Here is a 15,494-nt window from a genome sequence, read left to right on the forward strand (position 1 = left end):
GAAGTTGTGGGAGAAGTTGTGGGAGAAGTTGTGGGAGAAGTTGTGGGAGAAGTTGTGGGAGAAGTTGTGGGAGAAGTCGGGGGAGAGTGATTAGGAGGTCATTTCTGCGCGGGTTGCAACCAGTATGCAGGAGCTCCTTCGAACCTAGTACCAAATAGTCCAGAACCCCCATCATATATCTCTGAGAGCCGCCTGGCCGGGCGAATCACGTTTAACACTCCTCAGCACAGCATCAGTTGTCGATATCAGCCAACTGCTCTCCGAACACAGTGGCGCTCACGTTTGCAACATACATGCATGCCATGCACGTCCGCGTTGTTGAAACCTCTTGTCTGACATTGCATTAGTTCAGTACTAGATAACAGTTTTTCTAAACATTCCAAAGTCTTGCCGCCTTAGTCAATTGTCTAGTATCTAAACATCATTCAATTGTGCTTTGGGGGGGTGTTGCATGGCCATCTCCTCTGTGGATCCCATCCCCAAGGCGCTACCGGGCGCACCAAGCCAATCGGAATCGATCACGTGCGGAAACTTGACATCAAACCGCAAGACATGAAACCTTCCACGAAGCAACAGGGTTTTCAGATACGTCACATGTCTCGAAATCTCTCTGTACAATATTTCTATGCCTGGTTAGTACGGAGGAAGCTGCGCACGGCGACAGAGATATCAGAAAGTGCAGATAAAATCACAAGAGATCGCAGGTGAAAAGAAATTGACAGATCGGATTGATTGAAATCCATTCTGTATCTCTCCAATTGATGAAGCATCGCAAAGCATATCAAACCTCTTCTCGCGGTAAGTCCATTGGAGGTGGACGTGGTGTAAGTTGTCATGTACATAAGGGATGCTATCTGACACAAAATAGAACTAAAGCTCTACTGCTTGCGCAAAGAATAATACTGTGCGACAACTGCGCTCACCTTCCGCTCAGGAAACTTCTGGCAGATGCACGTCCGATAGGCAATGCGTCGGTGTGCTGATGGTGAAGATGTCCAAGCCATCATTCACAGTGGCAATCCTGTCTGCAGTGAAATCTGTAGGCAATGCGTTCGCATCGACCTGCCAAACCTTGCTTGGTGGCGACTTCATTTTACGGCAACGCAGGGGGGATGGATCGCGTCGTCCATCCACCTCACCGGTCCGCGAGCAGCGCTGCAGTCGAGAGTGATCGAGGGTGTTATACCTGTTATCTATCTTGACAGCTTGTCATTGATTAACTATAGATTCTTACACGAGAGTCAATTTAGTCCTTCCATTAATGTACATGAGGACCGCTATCGGACACGAAACTAAACTAAAGCTGTAGAATCATTCTCACTGCTTGCGCAAATTATAGTATTGTGCGATGACCGCGGTACGCCTTCGCAGGGGAAACATCTCGCAGATGTCTTCCTTGGACCGCCCTTCCTTGATGTACGCCAGCATGCAATCTCGCTCCAGTTCCGACCAGGCCTTGCGCTCCGTCGTCCGGGATCGTCTTGAACAGCCTGTAGACGACTCCTGGTCGCTACCATCGACGTCGAGCTCCGGCGACATTTCGTAATCGGACATGGCTAGTCCGTCGTCGCTGCCTGTTGGCGCAACCCGGCGCGGCCGATGAACGGGACCATAAGGGGTGCTGTACGCACCACCAGCAGCAGATGCGCCCGAGTGCCATCGTCCAGTCACCACGATGAACCCTGGCGAGCTTTGCTGGTACAGAAGAACCTCTGCGACCCCCTGGCGACCAAGGCGAGTGGCGATGAGCTTTTCAGGCCAGCATTTAAGGTCCACGTCCGATAGGCAATGCGTCGGTGTGCTGATGGTGAAGATGTCCAAGCCATCTTTCACAGTGGTAATCCCGACTGCGGTGAAATCTGTAGGCAATGCATTCGCCCCAACGCGAGCATTATTTGCATCGACCTGCCAAACCTCGCTCGGTCGCGACTTCATTTTATGGCCACGCAGAGGGGACGGATCGCGTCGTCCATCCACCTCAACGGTCCGCGAGCGGCGCCGCAGTCGAGAGTGATCATGGCGTGGTCTTGGAGAGACAGGCATGTGTCGTTGCCGTCGAACAGGATCTCGGCCGTGAGATGAAGAACGCTTTCGCTTGAAACGCTTCCGCTTGATCAGTTCATGTCCCGGGTGGCCAGCATTGTCGGTCGTGTTGTTTCCGTCATCTCTATCTTTCCGTAAACGCGACCGTCGAGCATTGCCATCTCGATCACGATCTTCGAAGTCGACAATCTGGGATTTCGCAGCAGTGAGTCGAACGCTGCCAGGTGCACGCCACCCACCAGAGACAGGGCCGGGGCCACGTCGCTCACGAGCGGCGACACCGCTGCCCTCGCTGCCAGACTCCTCTGCGCGAAGCGCGGAATCAGAATCGGAGCTGGTTGAGGACAGTGAACCGCGCCGTGGCCAACTTGTTGCTGGGTGGTCGTCCGTCACCCGGTATCCCCAACCTTCTTGGCGGCCAGCGGGTGGGATCATGGTACGGTCGGATTCGGGCGCGAGAATGCGACGAAGGGGCGTTCGTGGCCCCGCTACGCGCTGCCTGATGTAGCCACGGCCATCATGGCCACGGGTCTCCTCTGACCGAGCATCAGAGTCAGGAGCTTGCGCATCCTCACACAGTGAGCCCTTCGCCGGGCCCAGGTGCAACGCGGTCACGTCTGCTCCTTCAGCGTCTTCATCTACATTCTCGTCGCGTCCCTCGTCGATTTCGGGTTCGTAATCGCCGTCCAGTGTGATGGGATGGTCTGCAGAAACGTCAGAAGAGGAAGCCCTGCAAGCTCTTTCACCCATCTCGTCCATGCACTCACCTTGACTGCTCCCGGAAGGCGATGGGTTCGAGCGAAGAAAAGTACCCTCGCGGTCGTCAGAGCTGCGCAGATGCTCAGCGTTGCGATGAGACTCATTTTCCGGCGGTTTCTGCTGAGACAAAGATACGTCTTGTTCGCTGCCGATGCCCTTGCCTGGACGAGGCTCGTTAACACGCAGTACGGTTCCTGCGGACATAGATAGAGGACTTACCAGGTAGAAGAGATTCGACGTCGGGGAACTTGTCAATATGTATAAATCCATCATCGCCGGGGCTCGCCGCCTCCTCGCCCGCAGTGGTTCCCATATGGATGGGCAGCCCCTCATTGAAAGGCGCGAGCCCAACCGGAGAAGAAACAGGAGCACTCTCCAACGAGTTCCCTTGTGACTCACAGCCTTTGGGGTCACCCATCGCCGCCTCGCTGGCGTGTTCTCCACCATCGACAGCTGGAGACCCCTCGACGGAGCTCAATCGCGGCGCACCGATGGACGTGGGTGCACGATCACGCTGTTGTGTTTCCCGCGCCTTTGGCGGCACGTAGGGCCTGAAACCGAAGGCAGGCGTAGGGGGATAAGCAACAGGAAAGATCGAAGTTGCCATGTCGAAAATGGGATTGACCTGTGGCCTGTTCAAAAAGGTGGAAGGCGTGGGCCTTTATATAATTGCAGAAGTGACTGCATGGCCGCAGGCTCCAGCACCACGTTCGATCTGGTCTTGGAAGGGGCATGCGGCATCGTCGATTCTGCCCCTCTCCCCTTGGCTCTTGCCGCGACGTGGCGTCGCCAACCTCTGTCCGCCCAACGACGCGCACCACCAGCGTATCCCCGTGCCCTTGCGACTTGCGCCACCTCAACATTTTTGCCTTTCGTTTTTCCTCGCTCCGAGAGGCGTGCGCACCCTTGCGCGCTCGACGGTCCTCCTTCCCGAAAGTCGAGTCCTTGGAGCTGAGGCATTGAAGCCCCACCGCGTAATACGCTCGAGTATCCGGCCGTGACGGAAGAAGAAATACGAGCTGCAGCATCATCATCATCGCAACCGCACCCTGTCGATCCACGATCCTTCAATCTCGAGCTGAGGCTCACGCTCCACACGGCGCCTCCACCAGGCCGCAGGCGCTGTAACCCTGCGCTGCGACTTCGACAGGCAATTCACGGTCGGTTCCGGCTCTCGATTGTTCCCGTGTCCCTCATCAACGCGTCGTGCGCCGCGACCATTGGCGAGGACAAGTGGAACTGCACCTCAAAAAAAGGGCGCATGATCGTGATCGTCCAGGCGTTCTAGAGCCTAGGGGACGAGCGTTGCATCGAAAGTTCGCGCCAGGCGATTCCAACTTGCTTTTTTCATGGGCGGTAGCCTGTAGCCCTCGGAGCGCACAGAGTGTTGACGTCAGACTGGCCCAAACAAGATCGGCTCGGTGCAAGAGCCCACCGCTGGCGTCGAATGCTATAGCCATGTGAATGGTGGTCGTCGTCGGGTCGTGCCAATCCAGCCCCGCTCCTGCACAAGTCACGCTCGGTCTCACGCTCACTCGGCGATGCCGAAACTCGTCCCTCGCCCCTCCTTCGGCGCTGTTTGGAATGCGCTCGGCCGTATTGCTGCCAGCCACGCTTGCACATCGCCGCGTCGAGATGCGTTGCGCATCCCGAAAATGTCGCAGCTGGACGAGGATACCCCGAGCAGCCTGCGCAACAAGAAATTGCGATCCTGCGAGAACTCCTCCGGGCTATCCGGGCGAGTGGGGGCCGAGTGACCCAGTGTTGCCCTCCACGGTGCAACAGCCCCACCTGCGAACGAGCCCAGCATCCGACGGAGGCCGAGCCTGGATCAGCCCGAACGTCCATCAGCACGGATCTGACCGGCCTTGACCAGCCAAGAACCCCTACCTTGTTTGTTCGCTGAGAAATCAGGCCACGCCTCGTAGCAAGCAGCGCTGAGCTCGGCTCAGCCGCATCGAGTCCGTCGCGAAGGAGAGGTAAGGGAGGGCGGGCAGGCACAGAGAATCGAGCCTGAGCCCAGCTCATCTCGGCGACTGGGCAGCTAGGCAACTCGGTCGCGAGAAGCAAAATCTGTAGAGTACTGGATCGAAGTCGATCGACTTCAAGTCCACCAATACCTCAGACTGAAAGTTCACGTCCGAAAGCCGACAAGATCAGGTAAACGGCAGCGCAGAGCGGCGCTCGCTGCCGGCAATGGATGCGGGTGCAGGCTATCTGCCATGGGTCCTGCTCCATCAGAGGGGCGCGGATCGACACATTGGAATTTCACATTAGCTCTTCACGCCATCGACGTCGTCGTCGTCGTCGTCGTCGTTGGCGTCACCGCCAAGGGGACGATATGGCCAATGAAGTTGCAAGGGGGCACGCAAAGTGGTCGGGATCGAACGGCAGGAATGAACGCGTGCAACCAAGCGCAAAGAAGTGCAAAAGAGAGGATAGCAAAAGAGAGAGAGAGAAAGAGAGAGAGACAGAGAAGAGGAAAAGAGGGGGCGTGTTCAGAGTAGAAAAGAAAGAGGACGAAAGGTGCGGAGCGTGGTGTTTTGAAGGAGGTCGCGAGGCGGCACGGCGAATGCCGCGACTCGCGGAAGAAGCCACCTTCCCTGATCGGGCGACCTCCATTTCCCGATGCGGGCTTGCCAGCTCGTCTTATACAAAAAATAAAGAAAAAAGTTTCTATTTTGAAGTTATTATATACTAAAAAAACTAAAATCATTTACTAAAATATCTAAATACTATTAAAATAGTATTAAAAGCATAATTTTTATATCAAAAAAAATAATATTAACAAGAAACACTATAGAACTAAAATAGATTTTAAGAAAAAAATAACTTCTTGAAATCTTCAAAATAAAAAACTAGATTCTGGTTTAAAAAACCAAACTTTGACTTTCTTTAATTGCTTTTATTGCTTTTATTTATTTTTATCATTTTTTTGTATTATACTATTATTTTTTATTTTTTTTTTATTTTGATAAATAATATCTAGTATTAGCTTGATTGATTTTAAAATAACTTTTGAAAGTTTAATATATATTTTATGTATTTAAATTATAGATCCTGCTATAGCTTTAGGGCTGCATATAGTATAACTAAATAAATAAACAAACAAAATATTATAAAATTATATAATACAATTAAAAAATATATAATATATATTGGTAATATATATCCTGTATTGTCTCAAAATTAAATAAATTTTAGCTTAAAAATATAATTATAGAAGTATATTATAATAATTTTAAAAGTATATCTAAGTAATTACACAAAAGATTTTAAAGTATATAGTAGTAATTTATTATATAATGAATGTACTATAGTAAATAGTATGTATATAAAGTATATTTTTGTAAAAAATTAAATTTAGAAGTATATCTATATAAAAAATTATTTTTATAATATTTAAACTAATTTTTTTTATTTATTTTATTAAATTTTTTTGTACTAATTTTTTTATTACAAGTATTTTATGCTTGTATATATAATCAAATCATTTTTTATAGTATAAAAAATAGCTCTAGAATATTAGTTTTGTAAAGCTTTTCTAGTATTAATAAATATAAGTTTTATTAAACTATTTTTTAAATTTATACTAGATTCAAATTATTTCTTAATATTATTCAATAATAATACTTGTTTTATTAAAAAAAAATTAAACTAAAATTTTAATAGTATATTAATATATTTAAGTATAAATTTCAAGTATTTTTATCTTAAAGCTATTATAAAACTAAATTTTCTAAATAGTTTATAGCTAAAAAATTTACTAAACTAATATGATTGATAAGTTTTTTATGCTTAAACTAATTTTATTAGAAATTAATTTTTTATATTTTATATTCTTTTTAACTAGTTCTAGAACTTTACTTTTAGCCTCTAAAATACATTTTTTTAAATAACCTGAACATGTAGTATTTAAAATATATTCAAGTAAAATATTACTAGATTTTGCTAGATTATATTTTTTTTTCTTTTGTTATTTTTTAAAAAATAATAATACTTTACTTAAATAAAAAATAATTTAAAAAATAAATTATATATTTTTATTAATTTTCAACAATGTAAATGTTTGAATATATAGCTTAATATTGTTTTTTTTTTGCTAATTATATTAGTATTAAAATATCTTAAACTATAGTTTAGATATATTTAAATCTTGGTCTTTTGAAAAATTTATTTCTTTTTTCTAGCTAAATACTAGTAATTTAAAATATATTATATCTAATTTACAGTTTTAATTTTTAAATTTGCTTTAATTTTTACTTAGTGTCTATTATAACTTTTAGTAATATTTAAATATTTTAATAAGTAATTTTAGTTTATTTTAATATATAGTAATTTTAGAGTAAAAACTTTTTTTTATTTTTTGTAATAAAACTTTTCTTGCTTTTTTTATTTAAGAGCAAAATAATAGTAAATAAACTAGATTTTGAGTAAAGTTATAAATAGAATTATATTTATTTAAATTTATATATAAATAGTCTATATAAATAAAATTTAAAGTAATTATATTCTATTTTAAATTAAATAATAGTTGTAACTAGTTTTTTTCTAAGATTTTTGTATTTTTTAAATAATTTCTAGTATAATAAAATTTAAAACTATTTATAATATTTTCTTTTAAAAGTAGTTTATTATTAATAAATTTATTGCTTTAGAATAAGTTTTTTTAACTTTTTTTATGAGTAGCTATATAAAGTATATATATTTTTGTATAATTTATTAATATATATTATTTTATATTTAGCTATTTTATCTATTTTTTTATTTTCTAATATTTTTACATAGTCTAGAATTTACTAAAAGTAAATTTAAATATTATTGTCTTTAGAAGCTTAAATGATAAAAAAAATTGTAATAATAATTATTATTTAGATCTAGTTATAAAAAACAAACAATATAATATTATAAATAATATTAAATAATTACTTAATATTAATATTTATTACAAGCATTATAAGTATTTATATATAAATAATATAAATTTTTAATATAAAATAAATAAAAATATATATTTTAATAATTTATTTTCTATTTAAAATTAACTTATATTTAAAACTAATTAATATTATATTATTAAGCTAGAAGTTTTTTTTTTCTAAAAATAGTTTAAGATAAAAAATATATATAGTAAAAAAAATTTGAAAAAATAAAAATAAATTTTTTTTTTAGTTAAAAATTAAATTTAGATACTTAACTATTTTATAATATTTATATATTTTTTAATTAAAAAGTAGTTTTTTAAATGATATATTTTTTTAATTTAATTTAATTTTTCTTTTTTTTATATATATATTTTTTATTTTTATTTTTTTAAATATTATATTTAGTTAACTTTAGTTTTTTAATTTTTATTACAAGATATCTTAGTATTATAGTAATTTTTTTGGTTTTGACTTTGAAAAATATTTTGTTAAAAAAAAATATAAAATTGAAATTAAATGGATATTATGGGAAAAACTTTTTAAACCTTTTCATTATTTTATGTCTAGAAAAAACTTAAATAAAAAAATAAAAATTAAATAAAAGATTTTTAATTTTAAAAATTTGAAACAATTAACATTTAGATTTTAGCTAAAAATATTTATAACTATTTTTTAAATTGTATGTTTTGTAAATCTTTTGCCATTTATAGCTATATAAGTAGTGGTAAGCTTTGTTTTGATGGCCAGAATCCGAACCTTTGCAAACGAGAATTGTCCCATCCAGAAGCATGTTATATATTTAATTCTGGACATCCAAGGTTAAAAGAACATACCTTCACATAGGTAAAACAGCGAAACAGAATGCGCCCTCAAAGTCTTAATTTTATCACCGGCAACAAAAATAAACTTGCTGAAGTCGAGGCAATTTTGGGAAATGCTATCCCGCTCCAGAGCAGAGCCTTGGATCTAGTTGAGATTCAAGGAACTGTCCAGGAAGTTTCTACAGACAAATGTAGGCGGGCTGCTGAACTCGTAGGATTTCTATATTTCCCTCTTCTCTTTTGAAGGAACGAACAATGAAAAGGGTTGAAGCAGCTAACTTACTTTGCAGATAAACGGCCCCGTTTTAACTGAGGACACTTGTCTTTGCTTCAACGCCATGAAGGGACTGCCGGGTCCTTACATGTATGTATTATCTGATAGGTCAGTGAAGTATTTAATAACAACGTTAGAAAATGGTTCTTGAAAGCAATTGGTCCAGAGGGTCTACATAATCTCCTAGATGCATATGTAGACAAGTCCGCTCAAGCCGTTTGCACTTTTGCCTTCTCTGAGGGCCCTGGCCACGAACCAATTATATTCCAAGGGACAACTGAGGTAGGTTTTCAGTTGACCAGTTCCAACAAACTGAGCTTACAAGCGTTTCAAAGGGCAGAATTGTTGCGCCACGTGGACCGACGACATTTGGTAAGCCACATAACCTCAGACAAGCTCCTTGGGATGGCAGTGAATTGACAAACTCCCAGGCTGGGATCCTATTTTCGAATATGATGGAAAGACATACGCGGAGATGGACAAAGAAGAGAAAAATCGAATTTCTCATAGATACAAAGCCCTCGAAAAACTTAGAGCATGGTTGCAACATGAAGACTGAGATGTGTCAACCAATATCTTCTTCGACGGAAATACCAGGAGCTGTACATGGACGTGGCTTGACGAAGCTCCTTAGATAAAAAAGATGCTGGTCTTTACAGTGGCTACTTGGCCGGACCGAGAATTACGTCGCCTGCCCGTATCCGCCCTGCTGAGTAAATATTCAGAGATTGCAATTCCGAGGTAGAACATTTTATTCGGTCAAATATCGATTCATAGATTTGATTTCAAGCTTGAATGCAGCTGGAAAATAAAGAATGCGCGGACAGATTCTAATGTTTGATATCGAAAGAAAGATGAAAGATAAAAGATAAACACATGCTGTCGAGTTAAATGTGATTGATGCACAGTGGAGTTGCCAATATGATCGAAATCTTTGAAACAAACGGATGGCACAATTGACGTCTCGAGAACAGTACGAGACTCTAAAAATATGTTGACGCCATTTGCAGGAAGAGAAAAGACGTAGCATTTGTCGGAAAACACATCCAAATCCTCGATTTGAAGGCAAAACGAAACCACTAATAAAAGCCTTGTTGCATATTGGTATCAAGAAACGCAATTACCAAGAAACGGGACGTATCATATACCCTCAACGTCACTTATTGCCAAGCCCTGATGATTGCTGGTAGGATTTGTCGGTATTTCGAATTCCATCCTTTCTTGCTGAGCCATCGCCTGCGACGACACAATCTCTGCCAGGCGCTTTAAACGCGGCGTTTGCAACCCTGAGAAAATTAGTGAAGGCCAGAGATGATGTGCGGATGGAATCATACACGAAGGGGTGTAAGTCTCCAATGCCGTGATGACGCGTGGTTCAGCAATCTCATAAGGTCCACTGTCATCCATGTCTACAGCAGTTAGGAGTAGTACATCGCTTTTTTCGGTAACGCGGGATGCAACTGCTTTCATTATCTCTCCATTGATGGGGGTCTCATAGTCGGCAACGAGATATTGATTGAGAAGTTTTTGGATTTGATTGGGAGATAGCCTGGGGAACAGATTAACAACCGCACTGAGACACCAGAGAAAAAGCAGGGCAGGCTAAACGTACATCCAACATATGTCTTGTATTATTTCAATGTCATTAAGCGTCGCCTTTTTCAATTGTAAAAGCTTCGTTGCTTGCTACAGCCCCGATTAACAATAAAATCCTCAATTCATACAGGAACTACTTACCATTAGATGCTCCAATTGTAACGTCCCTTCAGGCATGTCGTGGCTCTTGCACCATTCCTCTATACGTGTGATGTTATAATTAATCTGCAACCCGCGTTTCCAAGAAAGGAAATTTCGGCGCATGAGCAGGTCATTAAATGCTGTCACACCTACCAACCTGAGTAACTCAGTGACTGTTTGCGTGATGATAGAGTCTTCGAGGTAGAAAGCCTTCATTGCCTTGAAGACATTGTTGAGAAGGCTAAGTAAGTTGTCCATGCTGAATGCTGGTGCACTACTGGACTGAAGAAGTTTTCCGAGGAATCGACTGCTTTCGTTTGTAACGAAGCCTGGAAGAGATTGAGATTCAATAATGGCTGGTACTATCATCTTATGAAGCTTTTTCTTTAGTACTTTCATCCATGTGTGGTAGATGTTGAACTCTAGGCTCTCTAGATCATGTTTCACTATTTCTAGAAGCCGATCATACTCGTAATTGTCGGTTTTTTGGGCCTCATACCAGTCCTCTGCCAGGAAGACGAACGATAGCATTTCATGGACGTTAGAGAGCCAGAAAGCTCCTGGATTTATGGCATCTTCTCCGTCGTGCTGCATAACTTCCTGCTGGATAGATTGCATAACATTGGCTAAGAATCGTTCCGACTCCTTGACGAAACCATTGTTCCACATTTCCGAGGTGACCAGGTTGATGAGATAAGCGGGGAACAAGACTTCTTTCTCCGTGGGCGGGGGTGTTGTGCTTGGAGCGGGGATCTTCAAATTACGGATGAGACCCATTGTTACTTCGTCATTTAAGCCGTCTTCATCCGAAAGGAGGCTCTCCAGCTCAAATTCCACATTCTCAGGCGTTGGGCTGAAAGCAGAGCCTGCAAAGTTCGGGCGACTGAGGTTGCCTGTCACTGCCATAGAGACAGGCCGAGGGTTGTACGCTCCACTGAAACGTTCCGACTCACTTCTTTCCGCGCCCGCACTCCGTCTCTTGGGTTTCTTTGAAGAAACCAGATTGATCAGGCCATTCGTGGTCGATTGCGTGACAGAGCCATTTTGCAACTCTCCCATACCCGGGCCCCTCCGCTTAGCAAGCTCAAGCTGCTCCTGCAGTTCAACAAGTTGCTGCCTCAACGAGACCTTTTCATTTTCGTGATGAGAACCGGACTCTCTTGCTTTATCGAGCTCTATGTTCGTGAGACGCAGCGATTCTCTTAGAGAATCGCCCTCCTCTTGCAACCGTTTCAAGTTGATTGAAGATTCATCATAGCTCTTTTGAAGTTTCTTCATTTCTTCCTCCATGGCAATCAATCGTGCAGCTGATATACCAGCTTGATTTGCCTCGGCCTGAAGCTCTCTAGAGCGATTCTCTAGTGTATTGTGACGATTTTTCCAAGACTTCAGCTGGTTTTCGTAGCTCTCAACCTGGCCTATGAGAGCTTTGTTTTCTCGCTTCATGGTTCCGAGCGATTGTGTCAGCTCCACAACCTTGTTCTCTAGCCGGTAAGAGATCTGCTTGAGGTCTCGTGCTTCCTCGCGCAGAGTTTTGTAGGTTCGCCGAGCTTGCTTTCCACGCCAGATACTTTGAATGATAATGACTCTTCTTCGGTAAGTCTTCCAAGACTTTCTATTAATATACGATCTCCAGGATCGCTGAATTGTTCTCGCGGCGTCTCCGAGCTTAGTATCAATTATGCGTTGACGACATAGATGACCTCTTGAGGCAGCCTGCATAAGTATGACATTATTCCTGATTCGGTTGAACTTCTTCGCCTCCTTCTGTCCTTTCCAGACCCGCTGGATAGTCGTAGCAGCCTTGACGCAGCGGATCTCTTGCGCTTGTCGCCGCGCGATAGATCCTCGCATCAAAGCTTGTAGCCTTAGGACAGATTCTCTCGTTTCAAGATATTTGCGTCGGAAATACTTGCAACGGAGATTCTTTTGTATCATTATCGCGCAGTCATTCAACCGTGCAGCTCTAAGGCTTTCAAGGAAGGCCAACATTCCGGCTCGGAAGAATACTTTGGTGAGACCAAGTTGATATTTGTCGAGACCTTTGCCTTTTCCAGAACCTAGAGCCCGACTCAAAATAACGTTGGCCATCTCCCGAATGTCATGGGTCCATGATCCTGAAGGCACCAACATATAATACCTCAAGGCAAACTCTTCATATGTCCATCTTGTCGGATATCCTGCACAGCTGATTCGAACGGTCTCGAGAACACCACAAGCTCTGAGCTGATTGAGCACCATTGGACCTTCGAACTTCCATGGCTCTTTACCCTCGTTAGGCTTGATGCAGCGTATGTAATGCACGTCGGTAGAGTTGATTGTTGTCATCAAATCGATCAAAGAAGCTTTGAATATTCCCCCAAGCGTAGGTTTCCTATTGGCAGCAACTCCGACCCGGCGTCCAGGTGCTGCAGAGGGTCGATTACCTGCAGCAGCCCCAGTCTCCTTTTCACGGACAGCCGCAGCAGCTTCTAGGACCTCGCTCAGGAACTTGTTTGATGAAGCCTTGAGAACATCCAGGTGTTCGTCAGGAACGGTGTCTCTGTTCTTTTCTATGAACCCCTCGGACTCATAGGTAACGTCGGTTGCGTAATGGCAGACTGTGAATGCAGACTTTCCAAATCGTGGTTTTTTATAAAACCTTTGTTTTTCTCCAGCGTAGTGGTGATGGAGTTTGGTCACGAATTGTTCGTCCGAGCCCATTGGTAATCGAGACTCCTCGTCTAGCAAAGATAGAACACCAAGTTTGCCTTCTATAAGATCTATACAAGGCTGATTGTCCGAAAAGTCTATAAAGGTCCAATCTATTTGTTCTCGGAGATATTCCTCCTGTTCCAGCTTGAAAACATGCTGGTTGAACTCCTGCTGAAGTTTCTCGTTGGCGTAATTGATGCAGAATTGTTCAAACGAATTCTTGGCGAAGTGCTCGAAGCCATAAATATCTAGAACTCCGATGAAAGAATGGACGCGGCTGAGTACTTCTTCAGTAGCGAGACCGCGGTTGATGATATCCACAAGCCAATCAAAGAGGCTCGAATAGATATACTTGGCTACAGAATCCCGAACAACCAGAGCCTGCTGTTGAGTAAGATTAGATATGATCTTTTCGCCCCTCGTAACAAGTTGTTTTTTGACCGTCCACTTTGCGAAATCACCGGGATTTACCCCGAGCAGCTCGCAGGCCCGAACGAGCGACGACTCTGAAGCTGCCAAAACTGACTCTGTCCTTGTCGCGGTGATCTTCACATTTCCTAGGTGCAGGAGCGCGGCCAGTAAACGGAAAATCTCCGCTTGCTGTTCACGTTTGATGCCTATTGTAGCGAGGGATGCTCGGGTTGCGTCAAGCTCTGATCTGTCGTCGACACCTTCAATGATTGGATCCCCGCCTTGATTGAGGTATTCGAAGTGTTCAACTGGAAGGAGACCCAACATTTCTCTCTCATCATCCGTAGCGCCGGCGACTAACTGGTAGAAAATATGGTAGTTTCTCTCTTTCAATGGCTGGAAAACGAGCCTTGAGCGCTCTAAAAGGTAGGTTCTAATTCTTGCCCCAATGATGTCTGTCTCCTTATCGAACATGATTTCGATATATTTTCCGAATCTCGAAGAATTATCATTGCGTGTCGTCTTAGCATTGCCGAACGCTTCCATTATAGGGTTGGTTGCTAGGATTCGCTCTTCGGTTTCACTCATAACATCTGCTCGGCCCTTTGACCTTTTTCCAGATTGCTCCGGCGCTTCTCTCGTCGCGAAATATCTCATGATGTATTTAGCACTGACAGTCTTACCAGCGCCCGATTCGCCTGAAACGACTATTGTTTGATTTCTGTTGTTACGCAACATATCCCTAGAAATCATGAGTATAAAAGATCTGAAAGCAAGCCGCAAAAGACTCACGCAAAAGCTTCCTCGGCAATGGCAAAAAGATGCGGAGCCTGAGTAGACCGCTGTTTTCCAGCATATACCTGGACCATGCCAGGAACGTAAAGCGAATCAACTCGAGCAAAAGGATTTGTGGCAATGAGCACTATGCCACTATACGTGTATATTTCTTTCTGCGCATAACGGAGTTTTATTGCTTGCAGTACTGCAGAGGATATTAGAGGAGAACCGATCATTGACGTTTGGGCGACATACCGGCGGGTTCATTGAGGTGAGAAAGGTTGGTTAGATCATCGCTTGCTTCCAACACAGCAGGATTCATAAGTGGCGGTAATATAGAATTCCCTCCATCATGAAGGTCGGCAAGCGTTGTCTCGACCGTTTTGGACTATGAATTCGTAAGATTGTTAGGCTCAATCTCCAAAAGAGCAATAGGTTTGACACCAGTACCTCCCCATTGGACAGTTGAAATGTCAAATGGACTTTGTCTCCATCGAATTCTCGCTGTACAACTTCTGATGCAACCCATCCTTCAACGGGATCAGGCTGCCATGCCCGCGTTCCAATATCGTAGGTGTGCGCCATGGGCGGTGCTATTACGCAGGGTGTCGCTGCACCCTAGCCTGGGAAAAGAGTTCTCAGAAGGATTCCGGGGAAATTAGAAGATTTAGACCAGTGAGGGCAGCCAGATATTAAGAGGCTAGTGAATTGGAGAAATAAAAGACAAATGACATGAAACACAGGACTCGGAGAATTATGAGGGAAAGAAAAGTCACAAGTTGTTGGTAGGTCGTCCCTGAATGCCTTCCCGGGGGAGGGAAGTGTAGTCCTTGTAACGGGTAATCGTTAGTGCGTACCAAGAGTTTCGAACTATTTCAACCTCCCTTGTACAGTCGAGGACAGCACTGTAGTACGGTACCTCCACACTTATTTATAAACGGAGGTACTTTAGCGTACCGCTGCATATACCGTCGCCTTCCGGAGTAGGTACGTACCTAAGGTACTCTAGTGTTCGCTGGAGAACCCACCAAATCGCAAGCCAGGTAAGCAACA

General features: G+C 43.2%; 6 protein-coding genes across 6 annotated transcripts in view; 2 read left to right on the plus strand and 4 right to left on the minus strand.

The window, feature by feature from the left end:
* L228DRAFT_260795 (hypothetical protein) overlaps positions 1 to 164 on the minus strand; it is a gene marked incomplete at its 3' end in the record, with an annotated part of 1,303 nt that extends 1,139 nt beyond the window's left edge. The window contains exon 1 of the mRNA XM_018334289.1: positions 4 to 164. The remainder of the gene's footprint in view (positions 1 to 3) is intronic.
* Positions 165 to 1,317: 1,153 nt separating this feature from the next.
* L228DRAFT_238564 (hypothetical protein) lies at positions 1,318 to 3,409 on the minus strand (the record flags this gene model as incomplete). The annotated part of the gene is made up of 3 exons (XM_018331058.1): positions 1,318 to 2,747; positions 2,811 to 2,973; positions 3,005 to 3,409. 3 exons carry the CDS (start codon positions 3,407 to 3,409, stop codon positions 1,318 to 1,320), a joined length of 1,998 nt encoding a protein of 665 aa, XP_018188193.1.
* A 78-nt stretch (positions 3,410 to 3,487) lies between these two features.
* L228DRAFT_268028 (hypothetical protein) lies at positions 3,488 to 4,090 on the plus strand (the record flags this gene model as incomplete). Its single annotated transcript, XM_018335066.1, has 2 exons — positions 3,488 to 3,698; positions 3,768 to 4,090. 2 exons carry the CDS (start codon positions 3,488 to 3,490, stop codon positions 4,088 to 4,090), a joined length of 534 nt encoding a protein of 177 aa, XP_018188194.1.
* A 59-nt stretch (positions 4,091 to 4,149) lies between these two features.
* On the minus strand, positions 4,150 to 4,830 carry L228DRAFT_268029 (hypothetical protein; the record flags this gene model as incomplete). The annotated part of the gene is made up of 1 exon (XM_018335067.1): positions 4,150 to 4,830. The coding sequence occupies one exon, from the start codon at positions 4,828 to 4,830 to the stop codon at positions 4,150 to 4,152; it is 681 nt and encodes a 226-aa protein (XP_018188195.1).
* Positions 4,831 to 8,588: 3,758 nt separating this feature from the next.
* L228DRAFT_276855 (inosine triphosphate pyrophosphatase-like protein) lies at positions 8,589 to 9,672 on the plus strand (the record flags this gene model as incomplete). Its single annotated transcript, XM_018335627.1, has 5 exons — positions 8,589 to 8,759; positions 8,839 to 8,912; positions 8,960 to 9,104; positions 9,158 to 9,194; positions 9,254 to 9,672. 5 exons carry the CDS (start codon positions 8,589 to 8,591, stop codon positions 9,379 to 9,381), a joined length of 555 nt encoding a protein of 184 aa, XP_018188196.1. The 3' UTR covers positions 9,382 to 9,672.
* Positions 9,673 to 9,962: 290 nt separating this feature from the next.
* Positions 9,963 to 15,026, minus strand: L228DRAFT_210642 (putative myosin MYO2; the record flags this gene model as incomplete). The annotated part of the gene is made up of 7 exons (XM_018329860.1): positions 9,963 to 10,108; positions 10,157 to 10,371; positions 10,435 to 10,508; positions 10,560 to 14,406; positions 14,457 to 14,646; positions 14,697 to 14,829; positions 14,892 to 15,026. The coding sequence occupies 7 exons, from the start codon at positions 15,024 to 15,026 to the stop codon at positions 9,963 to 9,965; spliced, it is 4,740 nt and encodes a 1,579-aa protein (XP_018188197.1).
* Positions 15,027 to 15,494: the final 468 nt, after the last annotated feature.

Source organism: Xylona heveae, assembly GCF_001619985.1.
Source record: "Xylona heveae TC161 unplaced genomic scaffold L228scaffold_5, whole genome shotgun sequence".
Classification (NCBI taxonomy): Eukaryota; Fungi; Ascomycota; class Xylonomycetes; order Xylonales; family Xylonaceae; genus Xylona; species Xylona heveae.